Here is a 19,521-nt window from a genome sequence, read left to right on the forward strand (position 1 = left end):
CGCGCCCACGAGGAAGGGGGGCGTGTCTAGGTCCTTCGGTGACGTCACTGCGACTCCGCCCCCACCCGCCCTCCTCCGGCTCGCCGCTCAGGGAATTCCCATTCGCCTGGGTACCCTGGACCCAGATCCATGAAACTAGGCAAGTGTAGCTCGGACTACAACCACTTAGAGAAGCCAGCGTTAAGTTCGGGAGGACCCACCTCCAGGACTCGTGAGCTCTTTTTGTAGGGTGGGACGGGGCTTCTGGCACATCCGGCCTCCAGACGCGAGGGGGCGCTGTGAGCTCCGGTGGGCTCTCGGGTGCTGGGTGTTTACTGCGCAAGCGCACTCAGGGCTTTTCCCCCCAGCTCCGTACCCACGTGGGAAACTTCACGGCCCGGTTTTCGAGAAAAATGCCCAAGTTCAAGGCGGCCCGCGGGGCCGGGGGTCAGGAAAAGCATGCGCCGCTGGCCGAGCAGATCCTGGCTGGGGACGCGGTGCGGGCAGGAACCCGAGAAAAACGGCGGGGTCGTGGAACCGGAGACGAGGAGGAAGAGTACGTGGGGCCCCGGCTGACCCGACGGATTTTGCAGCAAGCGCGGCAGCAGCAAGAGGAGCTCGAGGCCGAGCATGGGAGCGGGGACAGGCCCGCCGTGCCGCGGGAGCGCACCACGCGGCTGGGTGAGTGACGGGGATGGGGTACGAGGAGGAGGGTGGATAGCTGGGGTGGACGGCTTAAAGGTGTCCGGCAGGGGAATAACTTGGAATTAAAAAAAAAAAACTGAGGGCCTTGGCAAAGGTAATGGGGTGGGAGACCCAGCTCTGGGGCAGATTGAGGGTTGCCGGAGCCCTCCCCGCCCACTCCTTAGAGTGGCACTCTTTTAGGCATCCGGAGGTTAGGCCAACAGGAAGTGGTTACTCACGCCTCTGAGATCTCCTAGCATTTATTTATGTGTTTTGTAAGTAATCGTGGAATGTCTACTACGCACATCCCGCCGTGCTAGGAGTTTAGATGGTTTAGGTAAAAATGTGTAAACAGGATAAAAGTATACCTGACTTCAGGATCTTACAGTGTAGCCCGAGAGAGAGAGAATTAACTAAGCAGTTAGAATAATGCACTCGTGATAAAGTATAGTTTTTCTGATAACAGTAGCATTAGTCTTGGGAGTCAGGTTTCCCGGGTTGCATGACTGTTGTGCTGAGAACTGAAAAGTGGGGAGTGCTCTGAGCACAAAGAACAATATTGTTTAAGGACTAGAGAGGGAGAGAGATTATTTAAAAGATGGTCATTTTTTTGTTGTTGTTGTTATTCTTGAGAGTGTTGACCTCCAAGTTCCTTAATCCATTTCTCAACACTCATCTTTCATTTGTTTGTGAGCAGCGCTCAGAAACGGAGAAGGCAATGGCACCCCACTCCAGTACTCTTGCCTGGAAAATCCCATGGATGGAGGAGCCTGGTAGGCTGCGGTCCATGGGGTCGCTGAGAGTTGGACAGACTGAGCGATTTCACTTTCACTTTCATGCATTGGAGAAGGAAATGGCAACCCACTCCACTGTTCTTGCCTGGAGAATCCCAGGGGTGGGGGAGCCTGGTGGGTGCCGTCTGTGGGGTCGCAAAGAGTCGGACGCGACTGAGCGGCTGAACTGAAATGAACTGAAGCGACTTAGCAGCAGCAGCATTCACAAACACTAGCTTCCTTGCTGCAGTATCTTTCCTCCGCTTCTAAGACATCACGTCCCTGTTTTGCTAGTTTTTCACCTCTCAGAGGGCTTCCCAGGTGGTGCAGTAGTAAAGAACCCACCTGCCAATGCAAGAGATGTTGGTTTGATCCCTGGGTCAGGAAGATCCCTTGGAGAAGAAAATGGCAACCCACTCCAGTATTCTTACCTGGAGAATCCCATGGACAGTGGAGCCTGACAGGCTACAGTCAGGAAAAGTCCACAGGGTCGCCCAGAGTCAGACACGACTGAGTACACACTGGCACCTCTCAGTGTCCTTTGCTGGCTCCTATTCTCCCCCTCCCAACGCCTGGCTGGTGGGATCTCAGTTCCCCCACCAGGGGTTGAACCCTGTGCCCCAGCAGTGAAAGCCCAGAATCCTTACACTAGGCCACCAGGCAGCTCCCTCTGCTGACTCCTCTTTTGTCACCAACCTCTTATTGTAGTGCTATAGCATTCCATCCTTGGAGCTATTCTCTTCACCTCTGATGACTTCTCTGGTGCTGTCATCAGGTTCAAGGTTTAAATACTGTCTATTTGGTAACTGCTTCCAAGTTCATATTCCAGCCTCGATCTCTTCCATGCAACCTAAATTCTTATATTTCAGCTCTCTCTTTAGCGTCTCCAATTTGAAGTCTAAGAAACATCTCAGATTCAGCATGTCCAGAACAGAAATCCTGACCATCTTGCCAAACCTGCTCCACTCCCAATCTGCTTCATCTCAATTAATGACACTTTGTCCTTCCATTTGCTCCAGACAGAAAACTCAGACTTATCTCTTTCTCACTCCATATCCAATCAGTTAGGAAGTCCTGTTGACTCTACCTTAAAAATATATCCAGAATCAGATCACTTGGCACCATGTTGGAACACCGTCCTGTTCAAACCACAGTGATCTCTCACCTGGATGATTGCAGTAACCTCTTACCGAGTGTCCCGTATCTGCTACAGTCTACTCTCAGCTCACCAACTCGAGGATTACCTGATCTACAGAGACCTATATGATCTGCACCTGTTGTCAGTCTGACCTCTCCTGCTCCTTTCCCTTTGCCCTCTTCTCTCCATCCATATCAAACCAGTCCATTCTAAAGGAAATCAGTCCTGACTGTTCATTGGAAGGACTGAAGCTGAAACTCCAATACTTTGGCCACCTGATGCGAAGAGCTGACTCACTGGAAAGACCCTGATGCTGGGAAAGATTGAGGGCAGGAGGAGAAGGGGACGACAGAGGATGAGATGGTTGGATGGTATCATCAACTCAAGTCCGTCCATATAGGCTTCATTGTTCCTTCAACATGGCGAGTTAGGGCCTTCACCCCGGCGGGTCCTTCTGTCTTCATACTCCTGTTGGTTTCCTCCCTTAATTCTTCACCTGCTCAGAGAGGCCTATCCTGACCACTCCATTAAAAATTGCAACACATCACCCCTGTCTCCACACTCACAACTTCTCTGTTCCGCTGTATTTCTTTGCTGCGGCATTTGTGTTTTTTTTAACATAACGTATATCATATTAGTTCATTGTCTGTGTCCGTCATTAGAACGTAAGTTCTGTAAGTACAAAATGTTTTTCTCCTGTTTGCTGATATATTTCTGGCACCCAGAACAGTGCCTCACATATGGTAGGCACTCTCAGCGTTTGCTGAATGGTGGTGAGGTAGATAGGAGCAAAAGCTACAAAAGTCTCAGTGGCTGCCCTGCAGAGTGGGCAACAAATAGAGGCTAAGGAGACCAGTTGGGGGACTGTTGAATTAATCTAGACAAGAGGTGATACTGACCTAGACTTTGACAGGGCTGTGAGAGCTTTGGGAGAGATTGTGTGAGGTTCAGTGGAAAAGGACTTGGTAGTCGATTGGGTGTTGGGAGTGGGGGGCAGTGGACAAGGCAGGCCTGCTGCCTAGGTTCTGGGATGGTGGTTCCGTTTACTTAGATGTGGAACACGGTGAGTAGTGTAGACGTAGGAGGGAAAGGGAGTGACAGACCAAGATTGAAGTGCCTGTGGGTCATCCATGAACAAGCTGTACAAGAGGCAGCTGGCGTTAGGGTCTGGAGCAAAGAGAGATCGTAACCCTTCAGGTACAGATTTGGGAGTTGTTAGCATAGAATCCCAGGGACGGGGGAGCCTGGTGGGCTGCCCTCTATGGGGTCGCACAGAGTCGGACACGACTGAAGTGACTTAGCAGCAGCAGCAGCATGTGGAGACAGAACATCTGGTACGTGTAACCCTCCCCCCTTATTTAACTTTTATCACACAGTATCTCTGGGGGTTTTGTGTGTGTGTGTGTGCGTGCGCACTGCACCTCAGGCCATGTGGGATCTTAGTGCCCCAACCATGGCATGGATTGTACTTCTCGCTTCCTGCAGTGAAAGCCTGGAGTCCAAACCACTAGACCACCAGAGAATTCCTAGCAGACACTCTTGGGCTTCCCAACAAGCCCTCCTGCCAGTGTTACCCAGGTCTAGAACACACTCCTCCAGCTCCCGTACTGCGCATCCAGAGCCTAGGCATCCTTAGCATTCTGAGTGCCTGTGGTATCCATCGTCTCTGCTTCTCATTTTGACACTAACCGAGACCCGCCATGCGTGTAAGAGATTGGTGGTGAGCATATAATCTAGACCCAGACTGCCTGCGGTAGGCAAGTCCGTCAACGTTTCTGTGCTTCAGCAGCCCCATCTGAAACCAGGTATAATAATAGTACCCACTCGCTACAGTCATGGTGGTTATGTATGTTATGTAACAGTTTAGTGTGTTCGCTCTCGTTTACTGCTATCACTGTCTCATTGGTTCATACACGTACATTTTGGTTCTCAAGCAGGATTGCACGCCCCTGGGGACTGGAAGGTAGCGTGCATTTATTACAAGCGTGTGCGAGGTCCGGACCTTATTCATAATGGTTAAAGTTGAGTTGACCTCTGAATTCCTCACCCACCGCTTGGCTTTGCTCACCCATTTCATCTCCCTCTTCCAGGTCCAGGAGTGCCGCAGGATGGATCAGATGATGAGGAGTGGCCCACCCTGGAGAAGGCTGCCACAATGGCAGGGCCGGGCTATCAGGCGGAGGTGGTCGTGGACCCCGAAGATGAGCGTGCCATTGAGATGTTCATGAACAAGAACCCTCCTGCCAGGTAGGGCTGGCACAGCCCGGGATTTGGGAGAGCAGTTCCTAGCAGCAACTACGTAGGAAAGAAGCATAAGAGGCAGAGAAGCGTACGTTCTGGCAGAGTTTTGAGTCCCCATCTCTGGGAAGGGCCTGAGCGTTGCCAGTTTGGGGAGCCACCGTGACAAAAGTGGCACATTCTCTGAGGACTGCTCTGAATGAGAATGATGCAGACTCAAAATAGCTCCTCCCCCTGTCCACCTGTCTTAGAACTGCCTGGATTACCTGGTGACATCACGGCAAGGCCTTATTCTGTCTCTGGGCAATCCATCCCATTGCATTTGGTCTTGGTATGCTCAGTTTTCTTGGCAGTAAGCTCGGTTTCTTTGGCCACATCTCTCTCATACCCTGTCATTTTATCTAGAGTTTTCCAGCCCTTGCACCACTGGCATTTGGGGCTGGATAGTTCTCTTCTGTGGAGGCTGTCCTGTGCAGAGTAGGCTGTTAAACAGCATCCCTGACCTGTACCCACTGGATATCAGTAGTGACCCCCTCCCCCACACTGTGATAACCAGAAATGTCACCTAAAGGACAGAATCATCCCCCAGATGAGAATAAATTAGAACCACTACGCTGGGTCAAAAACATGCAGGTTTTTAAGCTCCTACGGTCAGGCTCCAGAGCCTGTGGGTTTTGGCCCAGGAGAGAGGCGCCTCTGATGAGGGCCCTCAACCAGTTCGTTCTGATGCCATGATGTTAACATGACGCTGTTCTTGGTTCTTCAGGTTGTTTGTGGGTTCACACACGCTGGTATCATTAGTATACTAGTATCATTTCTATTAATGCTTTGAAAAGACGGGGGGCTGAACAGCAAGTTCCACGGCCGTGCGTTTGCGGGCACAGTGGAGGCATGAGTCCCTCTCCCAGCCTGCCGCCCAGGATCTGAGGAGGATGTCACAGAACGTGTGCTGGTCTCTCCAGAGACGCTCTCAGGTCCTCCCTCAGCACCTGTAACTGCTTTGGCAGCTCATTCTGACAAGCTTGGCGGGATGCTTTTCAACAGAAGAGTAAAACCACTAGGAACAGGGGCTCCTGACAGTCTTGAGGAGTGACAGCCGGTGTCTTCAGAGAGCTGGCTAGACCCACATGGACTCAGCAGTCAGAGGCCGCTTAGCTTGGGGGCCCGTATATACTGTAAGGTACCTGACCTTCAGACCTTGAAAGACCGGGCTTTGACTCTTTCCCCCACTCAAGAGCTCTGAGACCTTGGGTGGGTTACTGACCCCTCTGCCAGTCGGTTAGCATGTCTGTCACATAGATGGGACAAGGGAGTGTCTGGTTTCTGCCATACGTTGCTTTAAAGTGCTGTGGTGGAAGGGGACATCTGGGAAGTCCTGCCCTCCAAAGACAGGCGTGGTTTTGAAATAGACTTCAGTAGCCCCTGAAGATGCCCTTATCGTACCGAAGCCCAATGTAATGATAATTCTGAATCATCACAGTCAGATTGTGTATAAGGAGGCTAGGATAAACAGATCATTCATCTTGGACCTCTCCCCATCAATTTTAATAAATTGAAACAGGGGAGAGGGTATGCCATGCTCTCTCCCTAATGATCCCAGCTCCCAGAAATCTCGGTATATCACTGAGGTGTGTCTGGCACTCTGAAGAGGTCAGAGCAGGGTTTTACTCCATGTGTTAACTTTATGCAGGTAGGTATGTTATCACCCCTGTTTTATAGGGCAGGGAGCAGAGGCTTAGAGAGGCAAGTAGCCTGCCCAGTGTCACTCAGGGAGCGGAGGAACCACCACCTGAACCCAGCAGTCGCCTTCAGAGCCCAGGTTCCTCCCCTCCATGCAACTCGAAGTCCATCCTCAGCTGAATGACTGCTTGGTCCATTGTGCTCTGTAGGGATTCTTTGCTGGATGGGTAGGCCCAGCAGGGACTGAGGTCACACATCCCAGCAAGCTCAGACGGCGTGGGGCATCCAGAGCTCCCTAGACTGAGAGCACGGCCCTGCCGCCCCCTCCCTCCTGTTCCCCCAGGCGTACCCTGGCTGACATCATCATGGAAAAGTTAACTGAGAAGCAGACGGAAGTCGAAACGGTCATGTCCGAGCTGTCAGGCTTCCCTGTGCCCCAGCTGGACCCCCGCGTCCTAGAAGTCTACAGAGGGGTTCGGGAGGTAAGTAAGGACTGAGAGGAGAGCCACAACGGGACACCCCCACCAGGGCTCTGGGGGCCCACATCTCTTGTAGGCCGAGGGCAGGCTCAGGGGTCCCGCTCCCCCACTTACGACTCTAGTCTCAATTCCCCACTGAAAAATGAGGATGATACTAGAACCTCCTTACAGAATGGTTGTGAGGATTAAGTGAGTTAATGGACGCGAGGAACTCAGATGGGTACCTGACAAGCAGTGACAACGATGGTTCTCTTCCCTCCTCCCCAGGTGTTGTCTAAGTACCGCAGTGGGAAACTTCCCAAGGCATTTAAGATCATCCCTGCCCTCTCCAACTGGGAGCAGATCCTCTACGTCACAGAGCCTGAGGCCTGGACCGCTGCTGCCATGTACCAGGCCACAAGGTAGAGTTGATGGGGGTTGGGGCAGCCTTGGGTCTGTAGGGCAGGGCCGGGTGTGGGAAGGACGGGCTTTCCCTCTCTCTGTCGTTACGTTCCCTCCCAGAGCTCTCTTGTGCTTCCTTATGGCATCACTTCCCCAGCTTTTCCTGTTTCCTGTTCTGGGGCCAAGATCCTGTTAAGAACATCCTGTGATGAGTTTTTAGGGGAGAGGCTCCTAACTACAGGGACACAACCCTGCGGTGTCAGGATGGCCTCAAAAGTCTGTGGCTCCCCAGGCGTGTGCAGGTCCCTGGTCACAGCAGGGTACAGGGGACCCCTGATAGAGAGGGGAAGGTGAACAGCTAGTTCTGTCTGTCTGCAGAGCTCTGGCTCACCCGAAGACGGACAGCGTTCACCCCCACTCAGGTACATCTCGCAGCGCCTCCTGTTCCCTCTCTAATCTGACCTGGGTGCTACACACACCCAGCTCCCTCCCCGGACCCTCCAATCTCTTGCGTGCAAATATCATCCACAGTGATATTTGAAGGGCCAGCTCTGTCAAGTGACCTGGGATCTTTCCCCTTCCTTCCAAAACCACTAGGATTTTTGCCTCTAACCTAAAGGAACGGATGGCCCAGCGATTCTATAACCTGGTTCTGCTCCCCCGGGTACGAGATGACATTGCTGAGTACAAACGACTCAACTTCCACCTCTACATGGCCCTGAAGAAGGCCCTGTTCAAGCCTGGAGCCTGGTTTAAAGGTGGGGACCCAGGAGGCGATTAAGAAAGGGCAGGGCTGGAGCTGTTGCAGTACCTCCTTTCTCTCACTCTGGACTGCTAGTGACCGCGCCCCTCTGCCCCTCCCCAGGCATCCTGATCCCGCTGTGCGAGTCAGGCACCTGCACCCTCCGGGAAGCCATCATCGTGGGCAGCATCATCACCAAGTGCTCCATCCCCGTGCTGCACTCCAGGTAACGCTGGGGGCGCAGGGCCACAGACCGGCCCACCTCCGCACCGCAGTGCCAGGACTCGGGGCGGGTGGGACACGGTGCGAGAAGGAGTCAAGCGTAAGCCCTTGGGTTTGCAAAGTCGATGGGTATATGATAACTCCACTAGAGTGTCAGTCCTCTGGGAACAAGGTCCCAGGGCCTGGCACCTGCTCAGTAAAGAGTTGAATGAGTGAGAGAATGCGAAACATGGGAAGAAAGTAGGTTGGGGTGGAGACGTTTGGACACACTCTGAGACAGAAGCAGTCTGAGCCAGAGGTGGGGATTTGGCGTGAGTCAGCGTAGCCCTGGTAACAGGTCGAGGGAGTTAGGGGAGGGGAGAAGAATGCAGAGATTTCCCTATAGGGCACAGTTTAGGGGCCCGTGGCGGGGCAGGGGCAAGGAGGAGCTTTCCCCCAGCATTTCCCTGCCTCCCTTCCCCACTAGTGCAGCTATGCTAAAAATCGCAGAGATGGAGTACAGCGGGGCCAACAGCATCTTCCTGCGGCTGCTGCTGGACAAAAAGTACGCGCTGCCCTACCGAGTGCTGGACGCCTTGGTCTTCCACTTCCTGGGCTTCCGGACAGAGAAGCGCGAGCTGCCCGTGCTCTGGCACCAGTGCCTCCTGACTTTGGTCCAGCGCTACAAGGCCGACCTGGCCACGGAGCAGAAGGAGGCCCTCCTGGAACTGCTCCGGCTGCAGCCCCACCCCCAGCTGTCCCCGGAGATCAGGCGTGAGTTGCAGAGTGCCGTCCCCCGAGATGTAGAAGATGTTCCCGTCGCCATGGAGTGAGGACGCAGCGCTCATCTGGGTCTGCGGAGTGTGGAAGGACTCCAGGATCCCTGCTGGTGACTGGAGGTGACTCCAAGCCTTGACAGCTGAAGACCCGGATCAGAGCCAAGACAGGTCGCAGGCCTCTGACTCCCTAGTTCTCAACAGGGGGGCCTGAGTAGGGCTGGTTCACTCTCGCGTTCTAGGCCTGCATCCCTGCTCAGTTCTGGGACCTGACTTGTCCCACAGCCCAGCACTCCCAGGTCCCAGCTAGGGTTGGAATGGGTACTTCCTCTTAGGCTGTTGTGTCAGGTCACTGGGAGGTGGATAAAGACAAAAGGCAGGTATTTATTGAACCTCAGTGTTTTGATGTGATGGATGGAGATCTTTGCTTTCCTTGTTTCATTGGAAGTAAGCACTGCTTCACTGGAGGCGGGCACTGTTTCCCTCTCATGCATAGCAGTGGGTTCTTACCTATTTACGTGGGAGCCACGCACCTCCCCCACCTTATTCTACAAGTCTTCTCTAGGCTGTACCCACCCTGCCAGCCCCTAGAGGGCACAGCCTTTGCCTTCCCCTGACACAAGCTACTTTGGGAGAATGCCAGCCACCAGGAGGTTGTTCGAACACGAGAAGGTCTCAGATTGGTTGGAAGAGCTAGAAGAAAATGCCTAGAGGAAGGTGGAAATTCAGGATGAGAAAGGTCAGACCCAGGGTCACCACCAGACCAGTTCAGTTCCCTTTCTAACTTTCTCAGCCAGTGAAAGCTTTCAACCAGGGGTTGGCAAATCAGGATTTTGTATGCCTGTTTTCTTATAGTCCCTGAGAGAAGAGTGATTTTTACATTTTAAATGGTTGGGGGAGCCAGAGAAAAAACAGTATTTTGTGATAGGTGAAGATTATATGAAATTTAAATTTCAGTGTCCCTAAATAAAGTTTTATTGGGACACAGACATATCCATCCACTTCCACGTTCTCTGACGGCTTTCATTGCCACTGCAGCAGAAACCAGTGCAGTCTGGCTAGAACCCTGTTACTTGCTTTTGCAAATGAGTTTCTTCTAACCTAATTACTCTATTTGGTCATAAGGCATATAAATTTCATTTATATGCAGTTTTGTCTTGAGACACTAGATGAAAGCAAAAAACTACCCCCACTGAGCCAAGCCAGATGATACACAGAATGCACATACCTCAGACCTGTGCCAACGCCCCCAGCTCACCTTGTGGGTCGGCACCACACCCACGTCTGGTGTCACAGCCTGCCTTCCACATCCTTCCGACCTCCGCTTCCACAGCCAGGTGTTTGTTTTTCAAGATAAAAGGCCATATTTATTGCAGTATGTGTTTCTTAGCCATTTAATGTGTAAAAACACTATCTTTAAAAAAAAAGCATCCTTCATTAAGTATTTGAGTATTGTGTCTCAAGCCCCATTTTCTCCATAAGCCATGTGACTTTAATTGTGCAATTTTGCATGGTGCAGTGATTTTTAGAAATGTGCACATCAGGTTCTACAGCAGAACTTAGGATATCACAGGCAGAGACCATATGGTCCACAAAGCCTGAAGTATCTACTCTGGCCCAAGACAGAAAAGGTGTGACGACCCCTGCTCCAGACATTGATTTCTACCCTCTTTCACCCCATGCAGTGCAGAAATAGGCTTTCCCGCAGACTGCCCTCTAATCCAAGAAGCGAAAGTCAGTTTTATTCCAGAATCTTTATTATAAAGGTAGCATGATGGTCCTCGGCCACCAGCCTGGACCTTGTGGCCTCAGGAAAGACCTGTGTTAACAGGGCCTGCCTCCCTCTCCGGACAGGGGGTTTGGTCATCACCAGGTCATCCCCTGCTTCATTCCGGGACACCCCTCGCTCCTGGAGGATGGGGCAGAGGGCCAAAGGGAGAGGAGGGCATGGCCCCACCCCAGGCATAGCAGCTCCTTGGCCACGAAGATCCTCTAGCGAGTAGCAGAGGGGAGGAATACAGCAACCACCAGGGTTACCACCCCTGTGGTGGGGGGAGAAGGGCCCCACCACACCCTCATACAGTTGTACTCAAAGTAATTAATAAATTAAAACAACTTCCTTCCGCACTGACACCCCCTCCCCCCAGTCACACAGGAGAAGCTGAGCAGAAAGCAAAGCAAGGAGGTTGGTTCCTGCCCCTGGACGGTGGCTGGGGCCCCTCCTAGGAGCAGCTAGGATTATGCAGGGCCTCCAAGTGCTCGGAGAGGGGATGTCCACTCTTGCCCCTCACGTGTGTCTAGAACATCTGAGGTTTCTTCAGAAAGACCCCAATCCAAATGCAGTAATTAGGGAATCCCCTGGTGGTCCAGTGGTTAGGACTCCGAGCTTTCTCTGCCAGGGGCTCAGGTTCAATTTTGGCAGTTGAGAGCCCCAGAGATAAGGGAGCCCCTGGAAAGGAATGCTGGTACATGTATTACACTTCAATGTCATCTCTGGCCAGCCTGGCCCACCCCCGGGAGAGCTGAGCTGGCTGGATGCAGGCGGGAGGAGGGGCCAGACTGGCCCCTTAGTGCACACTGCAGGCATAGGTAGGACCTGACCCCTCTGGCTGGCGAGGGGCAAGGGGAAGGAGCCCCCTCAGGCTTCAGCTGTGGCGTGATTCCGTTCCTGCAGCCAGGGAGGGGGGTGGCAGGGTCCCTTCCTGCTGTCAGCAGCCACTCGAGGGGGCCTCTCCAGGGCTACAGGTGGATAGCCGTGACATCTGTGGGAGTGCTGGTCTGGCTGGGCCCCTGGCTGCTGGAGCCCCTGGGGGCTTTAGGCACTGGGCTGGGAGAGGTCTGGGCAGCTTCCCTGAGGCTCTCCCTGAGGGCAGCTTCAATCTGCTCCTGACAGGCCCGCAGGCAGTCCTGGGGACAAGGGGGAGTGGTGAGGAAGGTCCACTTCCCACCCCCACTTCCCCCCCTCCACTAGCATCTGGCAGCAGGTACAGGAGGACACCTCCCAGCACACAGGGAAGTCTGGGGAGGTTAGGCCACAGCCCAACCCCAGGAATCAGCCTTCAGTTCTCAGAAACTGGCAAGAGGATGTGGCAAGAGGGTGTGAGAGCGGCCTGACATCTGACACTGAACCCCCCCACCCCCACTCCTGCATACTGCTTGGCAAGAAAAGGGTACCCAGGGGCAGTGCCTTTCGGCCCACCCGCAACACTTGCTCCTCTTCAGACCACGGCAGGAGATAAAAGACCACAGAAGCCGCAACGGTGGGGCACTTGAAACCTGGAGTGGAGGCCAGGTTGGGAGTGGCCCACAGCACCCTCTGCTGGGAGCTCAGGGGAAGTGCCGCCTCGTGAGCTGAGGCCGTTTGCCTGGCTGCCCAGCACTCACCACTTCAGTGCCTGTGATCCCGGCCAGCAGCTCCGTGAGCTCGTCCCCAGACGCGGGGCAGGCACCCAGGCCTTGAACTGCGGCTCCGATGCTGCCTGTGGCGATCATGGATGGCGGGTACATGGCAAAGGTGTAGTCTAGGAAAGAAAGGCAAGGGTGAATACCAGCATGCACCTCCCATTTCCCAGAAAGTACCAGGCTGTATGAACAGTGCACAGGGGTACTGGGACACCCCAGCAGTGAGCGGTGTGAGACAGCAGCCGGGGAGAGGGTCAGGGTAGTAAGTGATCCGGGCCAGGAACCAGAGTGAAGGGGTCTCTTCCTGGTATGGACACAAAATTAAGGTTAAGAGACCTGGGTCCTAGGCTTGGCTTAGTCACTGAGACAGCCTCTCTCTAAGCCCTTGGTGTCCCCACCTACATACTCGGGTGGGGGGTGGGGGCTGGGGGCTTGCGGCATCTCTGAGATCCCAGACAGCTCTGCTGCTTTTCTGTATTGATGTTGAGGGCTGAGAGGATAGAATTTTCACAGATTTTGAGGTTATAAACCAAATCTAGATCCCTCTCACCTTTCCAAGTCTTCTGATTTCCCTGGCTTGGCACATGTGTATGTGGGACTCTTACCTGTAGCACAGAGGGCCAAAAAGGTCTGGGCGTGCTTCTTAACCAAGGCTTGTCGGTCGCGGGGCAGAGAGAGCCGGTGCAGAATCAGGGCCAGGAAATCATGGGCAATCACTGCGGCCAGGTCCCACTTGAGCTTCCCCAAGACCAGCACCTCCCAATCCTGGAGGCAGAGGAAGAGAGCAGGGTCAGTGGCTGAAGAAGGGAAGGGGAGGAAGTAAAGTGGAAGTCTCACAGGGAGCGAAGCCCATCACACTTGAAGGTCAAGACTTCAGGACTGCTTTTGAACTTCAAGACTGGCACTGAGGAATGGGGAACCCAGTGCAGGGAACAGCTAGGGGCACTTGCTTTGAGCCTCTATTGATCAACTTCCTAGATGCCAGAACTACATGCTTTACATAAATTGCCTCTTTTAATCCTGCTGGGTTATCTTTGTGGGGTCCAACAGTCTAGGCCTTCTCTTGACTTCCAGCAAGGCTCTGAGTACACCTCCAGTCACAGTTGAAAGATGTCTGCAGACCACCACCACTAGGAACTGGAGGCTCCTCTGGCGTGAAGCAGGAAGACTCTCCATAATCCCAAGGATTTGTGAAGGGAGAGATCGCTAGCCTCTCCCCACAACTCAGCATGCCCGCCAAGTCCACACCTCTTGAAGAAACTAGGGTGAGCCTGAGGCCCTTCCTCCTCTGACACAGCCCCTAAGCCAACCCTGAGGTTCCTCAAAGTGGAGGTTGCCCAACCCAACCCACATCCCCTTGGGGGGACACTGGGGTGGGGGGCTGAAACAGAGCACCCCACTCCACCTCTCTGGCTGAAACCCAGTGCCTAGTGTCATTTGAGTCTCGGGGAGAAGTGGAGGTCAAGACTGACAGGATGGGTCCAGGTGATCCCTGAGGGACCAAACCATCTCTCCGTCAGTCCCAGCCTCCCTCCTACTGCTGGGTCCTGGAAGGAGACTGGGAGCCCCACCCGATCCACTCCTCTGGGGTTCCCAGCCCTGGCCCCATTTCTGAGTTGCACACAGGAGGATTTCTTCACTGTTTTATCTCAGGAAGGAACGCACGGGTTTGACCCCTTAGTGGGGTAGAAATGGCAACCCCACCCAATCTCTTTTCTGCCCTCTGTCACAGCTGCCCCTCTCCTGGCCCACCGAGGTGTCATGATCTTCAGCCTCTTGCAGAGCCTCACAGAAATCAGCCTGGCCTGGAGCCAGAAGAAGTTGGGCAGAGAAGTTAGCATTCTATTCCCCATGCTTATTCCAGGGGTCAAACTCCTAACTCAGAAGTCAATAAAAAGCATCCAGCATCCAAGGAAACATCTGGAAGGCAGCTCAGAGTGGGGAGGCATAGGGTCCTGTGTGGGGGGAGGGTGGCCACCTTACCCTCCATCCGGGCAGAATATCCACTGAGAATCTCAGTCCTCACTTGACAGAGAACACACCCCTAGAAGCTTCCGTCACATCCCTAACCTCGTAGGCCACCTGAGCCCTAGAACACCTCATCACCCTCAGTGCAACACTGAGCCGGACCCTTCCTTCCTCCTCTGGGCCCCCACCTTCTTTGTGCCACAAGGATTATTTGGACTGACCGGAGCTCTCTGATGTCCCTTCCAACTCTGACCTAGGAAGTCATCGATCGGCACACTCCACCCCCAGCTCAGGCAGGGGAGTGGGAGGAGAGGACTTTTGGCCTGTTCTGAAAAACTGCCCTCACATAAAGGCACACATCCCAGGCTAATCTTTTCACAAAAACGAAGTCCCCTTCCACCAGCCCAAACTCCTCCAGAAACATCTTGCTCTCTAGCCCTGGAAACCAGCTCCACCTTCAGACTTGCCCAAAACTACCAGATTCATCACAAAGAGCTGTGAAGCCTCCCAGATTCCCAACTCTGGCCTCCTACTCCCATCTCCGAGAGCTACTTGGCAGGAAGAGGAATCCCGTTCCCCGACAAGCAGCACTCGGGGGCCCCAGTACCCTGGCCTTCCTGGCCAACCAATCACAGCAGCCAGCACACTGCCCTCCTCCCCAGGAGATGGGGCCCAGAGACGCCTCTCGGGTCAAGAGAAGACTCGACCGCTGTAGAGCAAGGTGGAGGAAGGTGCCAGCTCACCCCTCTCCCCTGGGTCCCCCGGAAGATGATCTGCACACCCCCAAATAACCTCTTCCAGATCCAAGCAACTCCCCACCTCCTCTCCAGGCTCAGTGGGGAAAGAGAACCATGACTCCCCTGCCCTGTCTCAGGAAGAGCCCAGCCCAAGTTCCCAGCAAGAGGCCCAGGGAGCCACTTCCCAAACCACAAGAGTGACAGCAGCTCCCCACAGGGTTATGAAAGACCTTGGTCAGGGTGGGTGGGCCAGGGGAGAGGGCATCATTATCACATCGGAAGCAGCTGCAGTTCAGCCCCAGTCTGTGCCTCAGTACTGGCCTTTGGCTAAAGGGGAAAAGATGATTCCACCAGGCCTGAAGCAGCTGCTTCTGAGAGCGGAGTTTCTCAGGGTGAGACTAGGGAATGGAGGATGAGGGAAAGACCTGGTTCTCCTGGGATATAAAAGGAGGGAAGGAAGCAAAGTGGGATGGAACTCCTCGGCCCTTCCTTACAGCAGCTGGGGCCTGGCTTTAATCGGCTCTGGGAGGCTTTTTGATCACAAAGTCCACACACTGGGAGACAAGACTCAACCAGGGCGGCCCCTTCCCCCACATGAAGCACATTCCACTCCCCCACTCCAGTGGGGGTGCACAGGCATGTCCTGCTGCTGCCAATAAATAACTCATGGTGGCTGTGTAAACCCAGAGGCAAAGTACTAGTGAGTGCAGACATGCAGTTTGACTTGTTGCTATCTGGGGGAAAGACCAGGAAGGAGTGGCACCCCCTGGAGGTCAAGACAAGGAGATCTGGTTCATGCTGGCAGCGCAAGCCTGAACTGGGGCCACCCTGAACCTCACACCACACTGTCCCATCTTTTGTCAAAAGAAAAAGGAAAAAAGCTGCTACCCTGCCCAGGGGCAGAAAGCCTCCGGAGGTCTTAGCTTTCCTCTTCCTGGTACGTGAGGAAGGAGGCCGGGGTTGCTGGGAGGTGGGGAGGGTATGCACGCACCCGCAGCTGGCGGGGAGAGACAGAGTGGTCGGTGTAGATGCACAGTTTTTCGATGGTCAGGGGCGTAGTCTCGCGCAGCTTGGAGGCCAGCAGCATGCAGACCGCACCCAGGAGCTGCAACTGCGCCTTTCGGGTGGGGACGCAGGACAGGTAGCGATCCAGGTAGTTCATGGCCAGGGGGAAGACTTCCTCTTCACAGCGCTGCTCCTCACACACCTGGGGGAGGCGCACAGTCACTTCGGGACAGAGGCTTAGGAAACCGAGCAGCAACTAAAGGCGGGGGGTGCGGTGCGCTGAAGGGAAGTGGAAGGGGGAGCAAGACACGGAAGGGGATAGGTGTACTCACAGTGACAAGGACTAACACGCAGGATGCGCCTTCCCCAAGGTGACACCCTCCCACTTCCTCTGCGGTGCCTCCTTTCCCCGGGGGTGGGGGGCGGGGAGCGGGATACGCCAGAGGCTCCCTTCCTTCAGGAATGCAAACTGAGGCTGATCCCCTCCAACCCATACCGAGCGTGAGGGGTTCGGAAGAGTCACCCATAGGAGGCAGAGGGCTGGGACCTTACCCTTATTACTGCCACCCAGTGCACACACCCAAAAGGAAGGGAGGAGACTCCAGCGGCTGCCTCCCGCACTTTTCATTTCCCTGACGCCCGGAACAGCGCGCCACCCCCACCGGCTTCCCCGCCAGAACCCCCGCGACACACACAAGGAACCCGCTCTGCGGCGGGGGCGGCCGAGCCCAGGGTTTTCCAGGCGCGCTCTCCCGAGAAGACCGGGCGTGGGGTCGGGGGGCGGGGAGACTTTTGAGAGAAGTCAGAGGGGAGAGGGTGGCCCTCGCCCCGCTTTCCCGGCCCGAAGACAGGGTTATTTGGGGGTGCCAAACGCCTGGCGGTCAGGGTCAGAGAAGGGCAAGAAAAAGACAGCACGGAGGCAGCCGGCTAAGGGCGCGCGAGTGAAAAGTCCAGGCCCCGGGGATCTGCGCCACAGAAACATCTTGCTGATTGTTGTTGAGGACCAGGATGTCCCGACAGGGCGGCCCCGGGATGTCCGGAGCCCGGGACGCGGGGGTGACGGGGGAGGGGAGACCCGCCCGGGCGGTACCTCCAGCATCCAGTACGCCAGCATCTTCCGCATGTGCGGCTTGATCTCCCTCTGCACACACTGAAAGTAAGAGGCGCGGGGCACGTAGCGCTCCTCCAGGCGGAGCAAGCTCTGCAGGACACGCTGGTCCCCTAGCAGCCGCGGGTCCGGCCCGGCCCGGGGCGCGTGCCGAGTGCCCTCGCAGCACAGCAGCTCCATCCTCCGGCAGCGCGCGGGCTGGGCGGCAGCGCGGGCTCGGGAGCCAGAACGCAGGCGGCGGGCCGGAGAGCGCGGGGCGCGGGACTGCGGCGCTGGCGCTGGCGCTGGCACTGCGCGGCCGAGCCTCAGCCCGCCCCCGCCGCCGCGCGCGCGCCGCTTCCCTGACAGGCGCCCCGCCCCTCGCGACCGAGTGGCAACCGTGGAATGCTCGGACGTCGCGACGCTCCGGGGGCGGGGCCTCCGGCGCCCGGACGGAAAGGGCTGGCGCGCGCTCCCCCTCCCCCGGGGCGGCCGCATTGGTCGGCTGGGCGCGGGCCCGCCGGCTTCCGGGCGCTCCGGATCCTTCTGACCACCCCGTGCTAGAGGAGCGTGCTTTGGAGGTGGCCCTCTCCCCGCCCCCGAGCCCCCACCTCCGAGCCCTTCCATTTTTGCTTCTCCCGACTCCAGGCGCCCCCAAAGGTTATTCATTCATTCGTCAAACCCTGCTTCACCCGCTGCTTGCTCTAGGGAAAGTAAATAATAATAAAATAGCTAGATCTTAGGGAAGGCTGTTCTGAGCACTTAATTAAAATCTTAATGAAGAAGCTGTGGGTTAGGTCTTATACTGATTTTGCAGTTGAGAAAACTGAAGCAGTAACTATAATAATAGTTCGTCTGCGGCAGAGCTAATATTGGGAAGCCAATTCTCCGCCTCCAGAATCTCTGCTCTACCCCAAGGCTACTTAAACTGATCCCCGAACCAGCACCATCTGCATCGCCTGAGAGAGGGTCAGAAAAGCAGAACCTCAGGCCCATCCCCTGACCTACTGGATCACAATCTGCCTTTAACAAGATCCCTGGTGGTTCCTGTACATATTAAAGTGTGAGAAGAGACAGTGCTAATTCCGCACGCTTGAGAACTACAACAGGGCGGAAGGGTCATGGATTCAAGGCCTCACCTTGTCTGTCATTAAGTTGGCTGTGTGGCCTTGGACAGACCCTGACTTTGGCCTTAGTTTCCGTTTGAGGAAATGATGGGCGGAGAAACTAGCTCCTTTCTGGAGGAGTTTCTTGCTCAGATTCTATAAAATCTTCCAGGCGCCACTTTTACCTCCCAAGCTTTGGGACTTTGCAGTGTTTCTAAAGCTGGATTCCGCGTGACCAGGAGGCAAACACACCACAAGCCTCCAGTAATGCTCCAAATGGCAGGAGGCCATGGGGACCCCCACCTCTCCTGGGGTCCTCCAAGGAGGTGCAGCACTAAGGAAGTGAGTCACTAGAGAAATGACACTCTATAGGAAGAGGTCAGTCCTGCGCTAAGCATTGTCCCGATGAACTGTTCTTTTTTATGCAATAAATTTTTTGTTGTTTGCATATCATGGAAATATTCAATGCATTGTAGAAGACAGAAAATACCGATGTCACACAAAAAAGTAAATAGTAAGTACTGGCAGTTTTACCATCCAGATTGTTGTCCTTCAGTCACTAAGCCATGTCCAACTCTTTGCGACCCCATGGACTGCAGCATGCCAGGCTTCCCTGTCCTTCACTATCTCCCAGAGTTCGCTCAAACTCATGTCCATTGAGTCAGTGATGCCATCCAACCATCTCATCCTCTGTTGTCCCCTTCTGCTCCAGCCCTCACTCTTTCCCAGCATCAGGGTCTTTTCCAATGAGTCAGCTCCTTGCATCAGTTGGCCAGATAACCCTTTAAAATGACAATGTTTATTTTTCTAAAATTGTTCTGTGAATAAACATATTTTTAAGAATGACATCATTGCAAACTATTTTGTAAGCTGTTTTTTTTCCCATGAAAAAGTATACTGTCAGCACTTTTCCATCTCATTAAATATTCTATAACTTTTTAAACAACTACCTAGTAAACCATTGAGTGAATATAGCATAATGTATTTCACCAAAGCTGTATTATTGGAAATTTAGGTAGTTTCTAGTTCCTCCCTATTAGAAATAATACTGTAAAATATTTTTGTGGTAATATTTTTGTGCACACTTATGATTATTTCTAGAAGTGAATTAATTTCTAGAAGTGAAATTTCTCAATCTGAAGTTA

The 19,521-nt window shown here is 54.2% G+C and overlaps 2 protein-coding genes across 9 annotated transcripts in view; one reads left to right on the top strand and one right to left on the bottom strand.

Annotated features, from left to right (window-relative positions):
* The first annotated feature begins 71 nt into the window (after window positions 1-71).
* Window positions 72-10,512, top strand: BYSL (bystin like). Of its 2 annotated transcripts, none has more exons than XM_055407185.2 (7): window positions 72-660; window positions 4,665-4,821; window positions 6,836-6,974; window positions 7,239-7,372; window positions 7,950-8,110; window positions 8,218-8,320; window positions 8,783-10,512. In XM_055407185.2, exons 1-7 carry the CDS (start codon window positions 393-395, stop codon window positions 9,126-9,128), a joined length of 1,308 nt encoding a protein of 435 aa, XP_055263160.2. In that variant the 5' UTR covers window positions 72-392; the 3' UTR covers window positions 9,129-10,512. The 2 variants fall into 2 exon arrangements, with proteins under 2 accessions (XP_055263160.2, XP_088687487.1); XM_088831361.1 differs by having other exon boundaries at window positions 8,788-10,512.
* Window positions 10,513-10,806: 294 nt separating this feature from the next.
* The window catches only part of CCND3 (cyclin D3), a 97,126-nt gene continuing 88,411 nt past the window's right edge, over window positions 10,807-19,521 (bottom strand). For 3 of the 7 annotated variants that reach the window (XM_088831355.1, XM_088831358.1, XM_088831359.1), the window contains 4 exons: window positions 16,170-16,385; window positions 13,079-13,238; window positions 12,456-12,592; window positions 10,807-11,978 (listed from right to left, as the gene is read on the bottom strand). In XM_088831355.1, coding sequence (XP_088687481.1) covers window positions 11,811-11,978; window positions 12,456-12,592; window positions 13,079-13,238; window positions 16,170-16,340 — 636 coding nt within the window. In that variant the 5' untranslated portion in view covers window positions 16,341-16,385 and the 3' untranslated portion in view covers window positions 10,807-11,810. Of the gene's footprint in view, window positions 11,979-12,455; window positions 12,593-13,078; window positions 13,239-16,169; window positions 16,386-17,273; window positions 17,904-18,910; window positions 19,159-19,521 lie in introns of those variants that run through there. The other 4 variants (XM_088831356.1, XM_088831360.1, XM_088831357.1 and 1 more) reach the window with 3 other exon arrangements.

This window comes from Moschus berezovskii, chromosome 23, assembly GCF_049115385.1.
Source record: "Moschus berezovskii isolate FMDL1 chromosome 23, NW_MosBer_1.0, whole genome shotgun sequence".
NCBI lineage: Eukaryota > Metazoa > Chordata > Mammalia > Artiodactyla > Moschidae > Moschus > Moschus berezovskii.